At 36.3% G+C, this 15640-nt stretch overlaps 1 protein-coding gene across 1 annotated transcript; it reads left to right on the forward strand.

The window, feature by feature from the left end:
- Positions 1-4290: 4290 nt before the first annotated feature.
- LOC133707177 (uncharacterized) lies at positions 4291-7184 on the forward strand. The gene is made up of 8 exons (XM_062132739.1): positions 4291-4484; positions 4595-4873; positions 4974-5260; positions 5343-5516; positions 5636-5743; positions 5841-5910; positions 6008-6106; positions 6923-7184. Exons 1-8 carry the CDS (start codon positions 4293-4295, stop codon positions 7013-7015), a joined length of 1302 nt encoding a protein of 433 aa, XP_061988723.1. The 5' UTR covers positions 4291-4292; the 3' UTR covers positions 7016-7184.
- The last annotated feature ends 8456 nt before the right edge of the window (positions 7185-15640 follow it).

A 15640-nucleotide genomic window follows, 5' to 3' on the forward strand; every position in this document is an offset into this window, starting at 1 on the left:
TCGTACTTGATGCATCTGTCATGATCTTTCTTAAATTTTACTGTTTTTTTTTTTTTTTGTCAACTGCAGGTCACCTGATGGAAAAGATTGAATGCTGACCGAACTCAGAATCAAAGATGGGGCACAACTGAAGCGCCATTTGATCCCCAAATCTAGAGTGAAATCTAAGAGAAGCAAAACGAAAAGCGAAAGCAAAACCAGAGAGAGGTAAAGGTCTTTTGAGCTTCTTAGTTTAAGCAATTGAGAGTTATCTTTTTGCGTTTATAGTTCTCTGAAACCATTTGGCCTTAGTTCTGAATGTTCACGTTTTATTTTCCTATATGTTCCCCGGAATGAATGTGGGGAGTTGGAACGTTTGGAGAAGCTAGTGAATAGTATGAGAAGGGAAGCTCGGTATATATTGGTGAAGAAAGAATTGAAATTGGCTGAATTGGTATATATTGGAGTTAAGCTTGCACCTTTCGTTAGTTTGATCCACCTATTTTTTCTTTTGCTGCATTGTGGAATTTTTCTGGGAATCCAAACTGTGTTTTCTCTTCTAGCGTTCTGCATTATTATGGTATTTAATTTTTGGATGTGATTACGGATCTGGCGGTATGGTGTTAGCGTGAGAATCTGTAATGACGATGTATGTGAAATTTGGTTATATTGTGGAATTATTTGTTTGTTTTTGTCAATTTTTTATGGAGGTCTTGACTTTTTGACCCTGTTTTGATTGGTTTGGTTTGCAACTGGGAATTGATAATAATGAAAGGAAGGAATAGGTTTGAGTATTTTGCTGGGTAACGATTTTGACTTGGTCATATGCTTGATTATGAGGGATTTTTGGTAATGAAGACTAAATGAAATGAAATTGGGAATAATGGTCATGTTTTAGTAGTCTCACTCAATGAAATTGAAAGCTCTGTGTGATCTAGTTAAATAATCTGCTTCCTGTTTTCTCCTTTTTGCTATTGGATTTGAAACTTGAAAGCCTAGATACAAGTTCTAATACATTACCTATTGAGACATGATGAGGGTATTAGTAATAATACTCTTTGCATTTAGTTGTATATATCTTTCATGGTCCTGATTATATTCTGTGTCCTTGTTCAATAGGAGAGAAAATACTTTGGGGAAATCTATTAGCATTGGAATCAAGTCTTCAGGGAGCTAGGATGGGCACTGATGGTGGATATTGGAAGGGTACCATTCTTATTCCTTTAATAATGAACTCTCTCTCATGTCTATTTATAGTTACAAATCCTAGTGATTCTCAATTATAAGCAATTGGCATTTCCTCCAGATTTTGGTTCTTCAATCTTCGATGGCAACAATGATAATTTTATTTAGATAAAGAAGAAGTTGGAATTTGGTTAAATCCCTTTATCTATTATGTTTAATGTACGACTCAATATGGATGCTGATTCTAATAGAAACTTTGACTGTCATGATCCACAGCTCTTGATTAACCCATATTATGAATTTATAACTACAAATAATAGATCGGTTGGACACTTACTTACTTTTTAATTTTTAGCATTTGTGGAATGTTTATCGAGCTACCTGACTTTAGTCATAGAGATGAACAACCCCATAGATATAAAACAGGAAGTTGTTAGGGTGTATGTTAGTTTTTGTCCAAACTTTTCCATAAACCTTTTGTCCTAGGACGTCACTGCTTACTTACTCTCATCCTGTGATACATGTACCAAGCTTATATATCAAGGGGCATATTGCCGAAGAATAAATATGGCCATAGGTCTGTGGGGATCTCTTCTCCAGAAACCTCCCCACATCCCCTCTGCAACCTTCCCCGCTTCTTCTTCCTTATGTCTTTTTTTAAAAGAGTTTTGTTATATGATATGCCAAACTCAGAGCTGCCAATTTTTTTTATTTTCTCTCTTCTTCTTCCACCTCTTCTTCTTCCAGCACCAGCAGCAACATTTACACCACAAGCTTCAAAATTGTTGACTGAGGACTGCATGGTATGTGTTGATCTTCTTGAAGTCATGCTGGTGGAACATTTGCAGAGGTTACTATTAATACACATAAAGTTATGTTTGAAATATAGATGTTTATCATCATGTGATGAGTAGTTTTTACCCAAACGAATTTAAGACTTTGCATTTCTGTCATTTCAGGTTAAGCATGACGAACTTTTTACCCCTCTTTTTACTGACTTATTACTAGCATATGGGAAACTTTGGATGCTATATGTAACCCAGTTTACGTAACTTATTCTAGTAAACAAGTTTCTAACTGAATTTTACAGAAATTTTTATTCTTCTTCTAGTTCACGTGAGATTCATTTCTCTTTTTAAATTTCCTGAGTTTGGTTGCGTACTTGCGTCCTTCTTGATATGTCTGTTCAGAGTTTGAAGTCTAATATATTCTACATTGGTTATTAGCTTGTAATTTCTTTAATACTATTTTGCAAATATTGTAGTCATGTACTCTTATCCTCTTTAAATTATTGTTTCAGGAATATTGTGCAGCAATGTGAATATTCAAATGTTAAAGCTACTGAACTGATTCTCCCACAGTTTGTGTTTTGAACCTGCCTTCCAAAGTGGGGTTTGCATTAAGAGATGTAGATGTAAGTCTTTTCTTTTTTCTTTTTCTGCAACTTCTTGCTTGTAGCAACTCATGTGTAGTGTGGCTTTTGATGTGGGAATATTGCATGCTGCCTCTTGAAATAAGTTGTTGTTTTTTGTTTGTGGTTGTAGATTATTCAATTGCAGAGAAGTTAATTTATTCTCTCAAGTCAATTTTTTAAAGGTTTCCTTCCCTTGGCTTGTTAACTAACATTACATCAGTGGTGGCAGAAGTAGAAGAAAGAAGAGAGGAGCAGCAGGAGCAGGCATATTACATCAATGGTGGCAGAAGTAGAAGAAAGAAAAGAGGGGCAGCAGGAGCAAGCATTAGTAGTGGGCGAAGTGGGCAAGCAATCATAAATAGTCCAATAATCACTGTATCAATTTCTAGCACACTTATGTTTTTGTCTCTGATGCAATGTAAGACAATAAATTGTCACTGATTCATGACTTTGTGGAACAATGACTAATACGAATGTATATATCTTGGTGGATCCAATGTATTTTGAAGTTTAAAGTATGGGTTAAAGTACTGCTAGTTCTTTTGATGGTTTGCATCAAATTTTATTTCCATTTGATCACTATTGTTCATTAGGTAAATGGATGTTTAAATGATCATACAACAGATTTCTCATACATCAGACAATGGTTCTTTGAAAAAATAAAGTCTTCTAATTAACTCTCACACAACAGAAAACACTAGAGCTCCGTTGTCTGAATAGCTTAACAAACAACGAACTTAAACAAGTTCTGTTGTCTGAAGGCAGCACCGCAGCTGCTGCGCATGGCATCTGCCGAGCCATCACACAACAGTTATAACACATACCCGTTGTCTGTGTGTTTATCAGACAACTGTGTTCCACCGTTGTCTGAATTTTCAACAGACAGCGGCTCGCTCTACATCGGTGGCACTCCAAATCAGACAACAGTTTCTGTCTGTCGTCTGATAAGTTTTTTGGCATAGTGTCCATGAGAAACAAAAAAGAAAACGAGCCTTAAGTAAGTATCCTCATCGGCTGTCACGTAAAGGGTACGCTGGATTGGAGGAAGAACTGGTCAGTAATCAATTTTTGGTTTCATTGTTTGTGTTTATTGATTCATTTAATGTCTATGGATATTGATAATGTCAATTTATGTAGTCTGCAACTATGGATGAAGCTGAACTTGATCGTGCAACCATGTGGATCAAAGCACGTCAAGATAAGAATGGAGGATTTAAAGATCCTTTAGTAGAGGAGAAGGCTAAAAAAATTGTAAGTTTCTATTTGGTTTGTGAAAAGGCAATGCAAATGTAATGTTTACCACATCAGTACCTGCTTATATCTGAACCTCATCATTTACATTTTGTAGGCTGATTTGAAGAAAAAAGAGGCTGACGGAGAGTTAAGCACTTCTGGTTCAGATGATGTGTTAACCTTAGCATTAGGAAATCCTGAGCATACTGGAATAATTAGAGGTGTAGGGGCAAATGTGAGGCAAGCTGCATACTTTAACCTCCCAAAACGCCGAAAGCAAAGTGTTGAACATAGTCTTAGGTTAAGTGTTCAGAAAATAATGGAACAAGAAAGGGAGAAGATACTAGCAGAAACTAATGCAATTTGGGAGGAGAGGTTGAAGAAGTTAGAAGCAAGGGTGTTGGGGAAGCCTATGTTAACTGAATCCCCCAAAGATTCCACCATTGATAGGCAAGTTTCGTCTGTACAAGGAAGTTCAAATATGCATGAGAAGGCTGCCAACACAATTGAAAAACAAATTCCCTCCACTGTTAGAAAGTCTTTGGATTTAGAACTTCATGACAAGGAGCCTGTGGAAGCTGTGAATCCCATTGTGAATTTGAATGCTACTGAGAAGGGTCAGCCAATTGGCCCTGTGGTTGTTGATCTGGAAATCCAGAAGGGTGAATTTCAGGTAATTGTAAATTTATTATATTGTTAAGTTTGCTGATGTGTTATGCTGCCAGGTTATACATTCAATTATTTTATTTAGTGTCTCATTAAATGTACTTTTTCATTTTTTAGGCACAGACAATTGGGAAAGAGTGTCATTTAGCTTTAGGTTCAACCGATAACGTTGTAGCTATTGCAACAGTTATAGAAGTCAATAATGAAAATAACAGCCACCTTATCCATGGTGTTCCATTGGGCGAGGGAAACATGCGTGTATCGATTGTACGCTCTCTAGTGGATGAAGCCAAGCTTCCATTTCCAATCGAAAATGAAATAATGACGGTTCGTGATGCTATTGGGACTTATGTGGCTTGGCCTAAAAACCTTATTGTTTTTCCAGTACAGTTTCAGGTAATAAATACTACTTATAACTTGATTTAAATGTATCTTAAAGTAAATCTTTGCAAATTACTTGTCCCTAATGATTTGTTCCATTTTTTTGTTACATAAGAAAATGGCAGCAAAGAGTAGAGGAATGAGAAAGAGAAAAAGTGCAGAAGAAGATGAGTATCATGAAGAAGATATAGACATGGCATCATTGCCAACAACCCTCCCTCCCTCCCTTAAAGTGGTATGCATATGGGCCAAAGAAACACTCACAAATGGGAAGACAATTATCTGCAATTTTGATGAAAAGATTTTTGGACATTCGTTCAAAACTTGTGTGAATAAAAACGATGTTAATAACTTTGTTACCATGAAGGAAGTATCGGGCAGCTGCATCAGCATCTATATGAGGTAATCTACTAGCTTTAGTTGGAATTTAAGAATATACGTGTCCTAAAAATTGTGGTTTCATGTTGCATTCTTTGATTTGTAGCCACCTTTATGGTGTGTTGAAGAAGTCAAAGATGGTGGACATGGTTGGATTTATGGATAGTACAAAAACTGGTGCCATTGGGTGTGGCAATCCAATTGAGCGTTCCCGTGCAATAGCCGATAGGCTGAAAAAGGCAAAGCGCGGCCAGATTATTTTGTTGCCATATAACTCAGGGTATGCACTATTCAAATATTGTATACATGCATTATGAAACTGATATGCTGCTGAATATTATGATTTGACGTCTCTCTCGTCTTCAAATGTGACTTTTACTTGGTTTTTTTGCTTTGAAGTTGTCACTGGATGCTGACTGTAATAAACTCTGAAGAAGACAATGTCTACTTCATGGACCCATTAAAGAGGAGACTAATTACGGGAGAGTGGAAGAACATTGTTGACAAGTAAGTGAATGTTTTTTAGTAATTCTCGTAATTTAAACTGATGTTCGTAGTTGTGTGTATTCTGTTAATTAACAAAAAATTTCTGTTAATATTAAAGCGGCATCAAAATATATAATGCACAAGTCAAAAGGCAGGGCAGAAAAGCAACTACCGGGAAAAACTGTGCGGTACAATTTATGAAGCAGTTTTTATAATTTTAGTTCTAAGAAGTTGACTATTCTAGATTTTTTTTTGCATAGTTGGTATTTAATATAATATTTTTAGGGTATTCCGGAGCAAAAGACCGACAAGGATTGTGGATATTTTATAATGAGATACATGAAGGAAATAGTGGAGGATAAAACGTTGGACATTTTCAGCAAGGTAAGTAAAACTTGTTGAGGTCGCTTGGATTATGGTTATTGAAATATGGGTTACTGTGATTTTGCATGTATTCTGGTGGATATGTATATATAGTTTTGGTTGTTGATTGCTCACTGGCAATTAATGTTCTTATATTTAGTCCATGTATCTTGGCCTTGATACAGTATAGATATATATGTTATCTCTTCATGTCAATTACCTGTGTATTGCTTAGAAGTTCTATAGAATCTTGTTTTATTGGCTGGTTAGAGTTGCTTATATATATATATATACAGATCCAATCCAGAGCGGAGCTCCGCTTTGAAATTAACGTGTGAAGTTCGAGTTTTGGGCCACTTTTTGGTCGCATATCCACATCTCGACCGTTCAGTTTTTAGGTACTAGTGTATAGATCATCTCTGCAAATTTTCAGCCAAATTGATGATCGTTAAGGTATCTAACTCGCTTAAACCAATGGACGGATTGAATTTGTCAACCTGAACCGTACTAGCTTTAAGGCAGTTATCAATGCCTTAACGATCATCATTTTGGCTGAAAATTTGCAGAGACGATCTATACACTAGTACCTAAAAACTGAACGGTCGAGATGTGGATATGCGACCGAAAAGTGACCCAAAACTCGAACTTCACACGTTAATTTTCAAAGCGGAGCTCCGCTCTGGATAGGATCTATATATATATATATATATATATATATATATATATATATATATATATATATATAGATAGATAGATTCATTGTTGTTGCACAATTGAGTTCTATAGATTCTTTTTAGGAATTATGTCAACTACTAAGTACAAACCATTTTGTTTCAGTGGGAGAGAAGAAGTAAAGCAACATATTCCCAGGAGGATATCGATGTGGTCAGAACTGAGTGGGCAAAGTTTGTGGTTAAAACATATATGTAAGATTTGTGTTGGTACTTCTTGGAGACCTAGTTCAAAGTTTGTGGTTATGTTTTGGTTGGACAGGATCAGTAGCTAGTACTTTGAATTGATATGTAAGAAATACTTTAACAATTGGGTACCCTATTTCTAGTTTCGGTGTGTTTTGGCAATGTATGACAATGATGTGCTATAGTAAATGACATTTGAACTAATTTGTGTTTCATATTTGCCTATTTCCAGAATCAGTACCGTAGTGCTTATTCAATTCAAACAACATATATAAGGCTATTAATTATGGTAGTACAGTATCATCAGACAACACATAAATTTACATACATAATACCTATTGTCTGAGGAACATTCACACAACAGTTTTACTAAAGGACACATTGTGTGTAATTCCTTACAACGACATGACCACACTATCACTGATGTCTGAGGTTCATTCAACACAACAGATGCTTCCGGCACATTGTTATCTCATATGCATTCAGACAACACTTACATCTTGCAATCTGTTATCTTAAATACATTTCAGACAACAGGGGAAAAAAGTATGTGTAGTCTGAGGTTCATTCAACACAACAGATGCTTCCGGCACATTGTTATCTCATATGCATTCAGACAACACTTACATCTTGCAATCTGTTATCTTAAATACATTTCAGACAACAGGGGAAAAAAGTATGTGTAGTCTGAGGTTCATTCAACACAACAGATGCTTCCGACACATTGTTATCTCATATGCATTCAGACAACACTTACATCTTGCAATCTGTTATCTTAAATACATTTCAGACAACAGGAGAAAAAAGTATTTGTAGTCTGAGGTTCATTTCAGACAACAGATGCTTCCGGCACATTGTTATCTCATATGCATTCAGACAACACTTACATCTCGCAAACTGTTATCTTAAATAAATTTCAGACAACAGGGAAAAAAGTATGTGTAGTCTGAGGTTCATTCAAGACAACAGATACTTCCGGCACACTGTTATCTCAAATGCTTTCAGACAACACTTACATCTCGCAATCTGTTATCTTAAATACATTTCAGACAACAGGGAAAAAAGTATCTGTAGTCTGAGGTTCATTTCACTCAACACCAAAATAACAAGCAGTTGTCTAAGTTAACACGCATTAGATTTTGGGTAAATTCAGACAACAAATTTTTGCTTATATGTGTTGTGTGACTGAGCAACAGACAACTGTTATCGACTGTTGTCTGAACGAGGTCAATCAGACATCAGGCTACTAGACAACAGCAGGTTTTTCATTCAGACAACAGTCGTTCGACAGTTGTCTGATTAACTTTGTGGTATAGTGTTAGGGCGGTTGTGTCTCCATCGGGTCCCGCCTAGATGTTCCGCTGATCCAGCTCTCGCCTGGGGACAGGTATATTACCCTCGGTTCTAGCCCTGATTGTTGAGCGGTTGGTGTGCGGTTCTGACTCCGCCTCCTGCTCCAACATTAGTCGGGGCGGAGGAGGTGGTCCCATTCCCCGTAGCTCTAGTGGGTTCAGCAGTACCTGCATCTGTATGATTGGTTCGGGTACCAGTCCGCCGGTGTTGGGTTGACTGCGTCTGGTGCTCTGCGATTGCTCGCTTTACGCTGGGTTGGTGTTTGCCTCCAGCGCCTTCTTCAGCTCGTCAAATCTTGACATCAGCGTGGCCACCTACTTTTGGGCCTCGGCCTTTTCTCTGCTCTCCTGCTCGCGTTCTCTATTTGCTTTGTGGAGGTCCGCTAGTACTAGCTCATACATAGCGGCGAGGTCCTGCACCGGTGGGCGGCTGCCGCTCGGCTGAGCCTCCGCTATAGTTTGGGTTGGCGGGATCTGGGGAGAAACCTGGGGTTCCACGCCGGGGTTGATCGGTGTGTTGAATAGTGCACGGTTAACTTTAACCGCTGGGTTAATGTTAGCCGCGGGGTTGGTGGGATGGGGGTTGGCGGACTGATCCGCTTGCTCCTCAGCGTTTCCCCCGCTACCATTAGTCATGGTGGTTGTTGTGGTGGGATGGCCTTTTGTTCAAGGATTCCCACAGACGGCGCCAATGTTAATGTTTAAAGTTCAGCGGTAGCTAAACCTTTGTTAACGCTGGTCCGATGGGCGAACCGCTACTTGTGATATTCTCAGAGCTTCCGCTACCTGTCAAGTAAAATATAGAGGGCGTCAGAGGGAAGGCGGTCTTCTCTTCTCCGATGCCTAAGTCAGTCAATGTATTTATGTTGACAAAGTAACAGTAGGTAAGTATTGAATGCGTAATTAATGAGGAGAGAAGAGAGAACCTTTTATAGGTGAGGAAGGAGCTGATCTTCTTCATGTTTTCGATGTGGGACTGATATGCTTTAGTCCCCAGGTTCTGGAGCTTCTGATGCTGTCTTGGCGCGGCGCGTGGCGGCGCGTCAGCGGTGATCTGGGGTAAGCCGAGGCTCAGGCGGTAGCCTGCTTGGCTGTGTTCCCGTAAGTCACTCCTTTGGTGGGAGTCGGTACCGCTGGAGGTAGCATGAGTGTGGCTCATTATAGCTAATTATGCTTGCAAATGCCTATGTAAGTACAGAGTTTGAGTTCGAGTTTTGGTGGAGGTGTGGGTGTGGGTGTGGGTGTGGGTGTGGGTGTGGGAGGTGACGGAAACTGAAATTCAGGGTTTCTGCAAGGTCTTCCTGGTTCTTCTTCTTCATTGCCCATTTCACAACAGCTCTGCATTGATGTTGTTGAGGCGATTTCATAGGAGGAATGGAATTTTGTGTTAATTTGACCTGATACATCTGTGATTCTTTTGGTTGTTTTGTAATCTAAGTCTTCGTGCTTTCTCTGTTGGACTTGGAGGTGTTGAAGAGGCCATCGATCTCGCGGCGGAAGTTGATAAGGCAGCGGGTCTCCTCCTGGATCCAATCCTTGGCCCGCTTCTTCGGGGTACGGACCTGTAGTCCTCACCGCAACTGCTGGTGTTGCTGCCAATTGAGGCAGACTTGGAGAAGGTTATACATGGATGTCGGTTCATGACGTTTATGGCGGTTTTGGGGTCTTTGATTGGGTGGCTTCGATTTCTTGAGATTGGGCCAGAGGAAGTCGGCGGTGACTCGCTGGGACTAAGTCGGCGGGATGAAATCGGAAATAATAGCACCTCCACACATTATCGAGAGGACTTGGGAGTTGAAGAGGGTTGAATGATTTTGCAGAAACACGTTGAACTTGGTTTTGTGTTTTAGAAGTGAATCGAACAAGGGAGAAGCTTTGCTAAAAAAATTTATTTCTCATTCTTTTTGGTTCTTGGAGTTCCCAAATCTTTCATTTCTCTTTCAAAATGGGTTTGTCCAGTTTAAAAGGATGAACAGGAATGGGTTCAAGAACATGAACAATTGGGATTTCTTTTGTTTTTTGCTTTTTTTCTGGGTTTCAGAAGATGAACATGAAGAAATGTTAGGTTCATACTTATCGGATTGGGATTTTTTTTTTTTTTTTTTGAGAATATATTGGATTGATCTTGGTTAGTAGAAAAAGCAAAAAAAATTAATCATATTTTATTTTCAATATAATAAATTATTCCGTTTTTATTTTCAATTTTGAATTTATTCATTTAGGATTTTGATGGAGTGGAAAAGTCTTTTTTCGCCCTTATTTTCTGCCTCACGTGGTCAAAATTGACGGAGCCGTGACGGAAACTTGACGTGGGTACAACGTTGACAACAAAATAGAAGTCTAGGTATCATATTGATACGTTTAAAAGTTCAGATATCATTTTGACAGTCCTCAGAGTTTCCAAACACTAACTGTGCATTTTTCCCAAAATTGTATAATTTGAAAGGAAATAATACGAAGGAGCAGCAAATTGGCAGTGGTGGGTGCCATCTTCAACTTCAAGTAAGCATTTCAACTCTTCTTAACCATCCATCTTCAATTTGGACTGAATAAAGTAATGTTGATTGATGGGTGCAGCGGTAAAAAGCCAGACTATCTTGGGGTGCTGAAAAACCAACCGGCTTTGGCTCTTTGATTTGTCCCAAAGGTTCAGGCCTTCACGATTGGATAACAACCTTGTCGTCTTCCTCGGTGCCCTGTCTATTTACTAGGGTTGCCACCTCCTTCTGTTCGGGATGGTTGCGCCAGAGATTTGGCTTCTCACTAAGCTCGATCGTGAACCTCACAATTGCCACCGGCCTACCCTTGCATGATCGATGGCGCCACCTCGATTGGATTTGCACCTTCACCGACGTATCACCTCCGTCAACGTCATCATAGGCCTCATCTCACCGTCGGCCATCTAGACCGGAGCGTGTGTGTGTGTGTGTGTGAGAGAGAGAGAGAGAGAGCTCAGAGAGAGAGAGAGAGAGAGAGAGGGATGACAGTGGCTGTAGTTTATTAATTAAGTTGCTATTTTACTTTAAATTGAGTTAGTGAGAATAAAAATTTGTTGTTGGGATAAGTGAGATAATTTTGGCCAATTTTGGTGCTTTAGGCAGAGGACCCAAAAAAAAAAAAAGGTTTAATGTGTAGATCACTTTTGCAAATTTTCAACTAAATTGATGATCGTTAAGACATTCATAATTGTGATTTAATTTTCTAAACTTCAAGGGTTCAAGTTTGATAGATTTGGTTTACCCATTCAGTACCTTAACGATGATCAATTTAGTTTAAAATTTACAGCATTAAGACCTAACTGAGTACTGTATACTTTTTAAACATATCATAAAGTATAATACGCATGCAGTGTGTAAGAGATTCTAAACATATCTAAAGTCTCAATAAAAAAAAGGATGGTTCTAGTTGGACCTCCAAATTTAATATTTGGACCTCCAACTTTTTTCAATTATTAATAGACTTTGTCAAGTTATATGAAAAGACAAATAAGGACAAAGAGAGAAAAAATAAAAAAAATACTCTTCTTACCTCCTCCAACCAAATAAAGAAGTTTTAAATACACACCCCTAATTACTTAATACACACTCCTTACTCAATACATTTACCATTTAATTTATCATTCTAACATTTTACTAAATACACAACCCAAATTACCTAAAATATCCTTAAACTAAAAAACCATGAAATACACTATTATTTAACTACATTAAGGCTACTATTTAATTTGATTAGTATATATAATTGACCATATTAATTACTTGTGTTAGTTATTGGGAAATCCATAAGGATTCATTATTGTTCCCTTCAAAGTTCAAATAGATGCTTAGAAATAGGTTTTGTATTATTTGAGTTCTCATCCACCAAACACCCTATTGATCAAGTATAAAATTTTGAGTCAAACATTCAACCAAAGCTATATCAGTAGTTTCTCTACAATGGCGGAACTACGAAGTTGTCATTGGATGGTCAAACACATTAACAATTACAAAGTTTTATACTTGTGATATTTTATATTAGATAATAAATTGACTAATCATAACTTTTAGAATGAAAAAAAAGAAAAAAAATGAACTAAAAAGTGGGAGTAAAGCGATATGTTTTAAAAACATTTAATGCTATTGATTTCGAAATTCTAAATTATATGGGCTCTCACCCCATTTAATTACAATTTATTTAAGAAAAATTTAAATTAGATGGTTTCTAACTTTATTCTTGTTTTAAATGAGGATGCCATGTATAGAAAGAGAGTTTCTATTGGGACCTCCAAATCTGCTCACTTACCTCACTCTGTTATGAATTATTAAATGACATATATAACCTTTTATAAAATGACTATTAGGGACAATAATTATACCAAAAAAATTGTTATATTTATTTTCTCTAGACTTTCCAATTCAATAATATTAGATTGCATTCTTTATTATTTTTCCCTATCTATTTTCATTTTTCAATTTCACTACCTACTCATTATATATATATATATTAAGAAATAAAACTATGATTAAGATAAAAATGTATGATATGCATATTGAACGCATATTGGTCAGGGAGAACAAAATAAATTGTATTATGCCCTAAATCTAAATCTATCTATTATATTTGTAAAAAGAAGAAGAAAAAAAAAAGAGCTAGCAAATAAAAATAAATAAAAAATATTTAAATAATTAATCATGAGGTACAGAAAATAGAGAAACATTAAGAAAAAATTATTAATCTTTTTTTTTTTTTTGAACAGCTAAAAAAGAAAAAGTAAATAAAAAAAATCACATAATAGTTCATGTCATTTTATTTTTATTAATTTTTAAAACTCAATACCTTGTGTTTGATTTTTTTTTTATTGGATAAGAGATTTATGTTATCTGATTAAGGAATGAAGATGTAATTAAGATTTATAGAGTAATTAAATCATTGAAATGACTAAGTTTTTTATTATAAAGATCTTAGTTTGTTTGTAAATTAATTATATGAGTGAGGTTATTTGAGGAAATTTAGTGAGGTTTAATGAGTAAATTTAGTATTTGAAAATTTGATAGGAGGTGTAAAAAGCATAGAGGTCAAGTGAGTAAATTTGGAGGTTCCAATAGAAAAACTCGTATAGAAATTCATTGTGTTTATAATTATAGAATAATATAAGGAATATATGATTATTATTATTTTTCTTCTAATACATAGATGTCTATTTTGGTCATTTTATCTACTTATAAAATCTGATTTGAAATATAAAATAATAGGGATGTGTATTAAGTCTTTTGGGGTGTGTATTTAAAATTTCTCAACCAAATATAACATTCAATTAAATTTTTTTTTTTTCTGAAATTTCCTTATATTGCCTATATAGTTTTATAATTTATCTAAAATAATTATGTAAAAATAATAATTTCTATACATGGCCCATCATTTAATACAAAAGTAAATTCAAAACAATCTGATTTGGAATTTTCTTAAACTAAATTAATTGAATATTATGATATAGTTATTACTCGATCTTCCAATCCAAAACCCTTGAAATCCTTCTTTTAGCAAATTCAAAGGGATTCCAACAACATATCATATCAAGATCGAGAACCAACCCTCTAACTAATTTTGGTGGAGGAGAGACCTTATCATAAGAGAGCAATATCATGTGATTTTGATTTATTTTTCTTCTTGTGGTTGAAGATAGAGATAAAAAGTAGAGTAACAGATTGTTGTATCTCATGTTCTAGGGCGTTTTGGTAAAAATAAGGAGGTCTACTTAGCTTTTCAAGTATTCTAAAAAGTAAACTAGAGGTGTACTAAGTATGGGAGGTCCAACTAGAGCCACCCTAAAAAAATATAAAGAAAAAACACATCTAAAGTGCAACACCTCTACTTTATCTACCTTTCTCCTCTTCATCCACAATTTTAATGGGACATTTACTAGATTTGGCAATTTTAATGGGACATTTACTAGCCTCAAATCTATAGGGGAATAGGGGAAATTATTGCAATATATGTAGGGCTATCAATGGGTCGTGTCGGGTTGGGTTCGTGTCAGGTCAAGGTATTTGTCGTGTCGTAAGATACAAACCTAAACTTTTAATAATCGTGTCAAAAATTTAAACTCAAATCCAACCTATTTATTAAACGGGTTATCCGTTTCCAACCCGCTTAACCCATTTAACAAATATGTCGTGTCGTGTTAGACAAAATGATCCATTTAAGGGTTAACAATGCGACTCATTTAACTAAAAAAATGCATAAATTGATTAAATTCACTAAAAACTCCACAAGACGAAGAATATAAATAATTATATATATTCATAAATAATTAAATCCAATAATTATAAAGCAAAATATTTCAAATTGTCTACTAATCCTATGATCAAATACTCCCAACGTCCAAAATTTCAAGAAGAAGTATAGCATAATCGAGTTATACGGGTTCACTTCGTGTTGGTGGGTTGACCCGCGGCCAACCGATATATTAAATGGGTCATGGCGGGTTGACCCACGGCCGACCCCCTTTTTAATCGTGCGGGTTCAACCCGCTTTATTTCGTGCAGGTTTTGACACTCAGAATTGACAGCCGTAAATATATGATCTCCCTTCTTTTAGAATTGGATTTCACATCAAAACAACTAAATTCTCTCATCCATTCAAAATTTTGTCTCACACGATAGGGGCAAGTATTTGAACTATAAAATCTTCATGAGTTTATTTTCATTCATATTATCTTCATTCCATTTTTTTCGTTGATAGAAATAAAGTTACAAGGAAAAACCTCTACAACAACCTAAATTGAGAACATCGAAATGGAAGGCATTGAGGACATTAGGGGGTAATTTATTATTCCAGCTACCAACTCCAATCTTAGCCACAGCATCTGCCACGAAATTGGCTTCCCTCCAGATTTGATTGAATTCAATACTCTGAAACTAACTGGCTAAGGATTTTATATCATACACCAAAGTACTGATCCGCCAAAGTGTGTGGATTTTGTTGTTGATACAATCAATAAGAAATTTTGAGTCTCCTTTAATTTTAATTCTTTAAAGACCATGCAAAGCAACAGCTTGTAGACCAGGTCATAGATCAAAGTTTTCAGCACATAGCACATTAGACAAGTCTAACTTCGTAGCAGTAGCAATAACTGGAATTCCTCGATCATTTCTAATAATAAAACCAGCAGCAGCTTGATTGCTATTGAGAATAGAACAATGGAAACTTAATTTAACAAACTCAGAGAGAGATTCTTGTTTCTGAAGGAGCTCCCAAAAAACGGAGGAAAACCTAGACGTTTGAGAGAGTTATGCCCTGTCTGACGG

This window comes from Rosa rugosa, chromosome 4, assembly GCF_958449725.1.
Source record: "Rosa rugosa chromosome 4, drRosRugo1.1, whole genome shotgun sequence".
Taxonomy (NCBI): Eukaryota; Viridiplantae; Streptophyta; class Magnoliopsida; order Rosales; family Rosaceae; genus Rosa; species Rosa rugosa.

Excerpts from the sequence above, each read along its gene's own strand:
- LOC133707177 (XM_062132739.1), top strand. The coding sequence starts at position 4,293 with ATGCATGAGAAGGCTGCCAACACAATTGAAAAACAAATTCCCTCCACT. Across the intron at positions 5,261-5,342 it reads TGCATCAGCATCTATATGAG|CCACCTTTATGGTGTGTTGA; the intron begins GTAATCTACTAG and ends TTTGATTTGTAG. Across the intron at positions 5,911-6,007 it reads CTACCGGGAAAAACTGTGCG|GGTATTCCGGAGCAAAAGAC; the intron begins GTACAATTTATG and ends TAATATTTTTAG.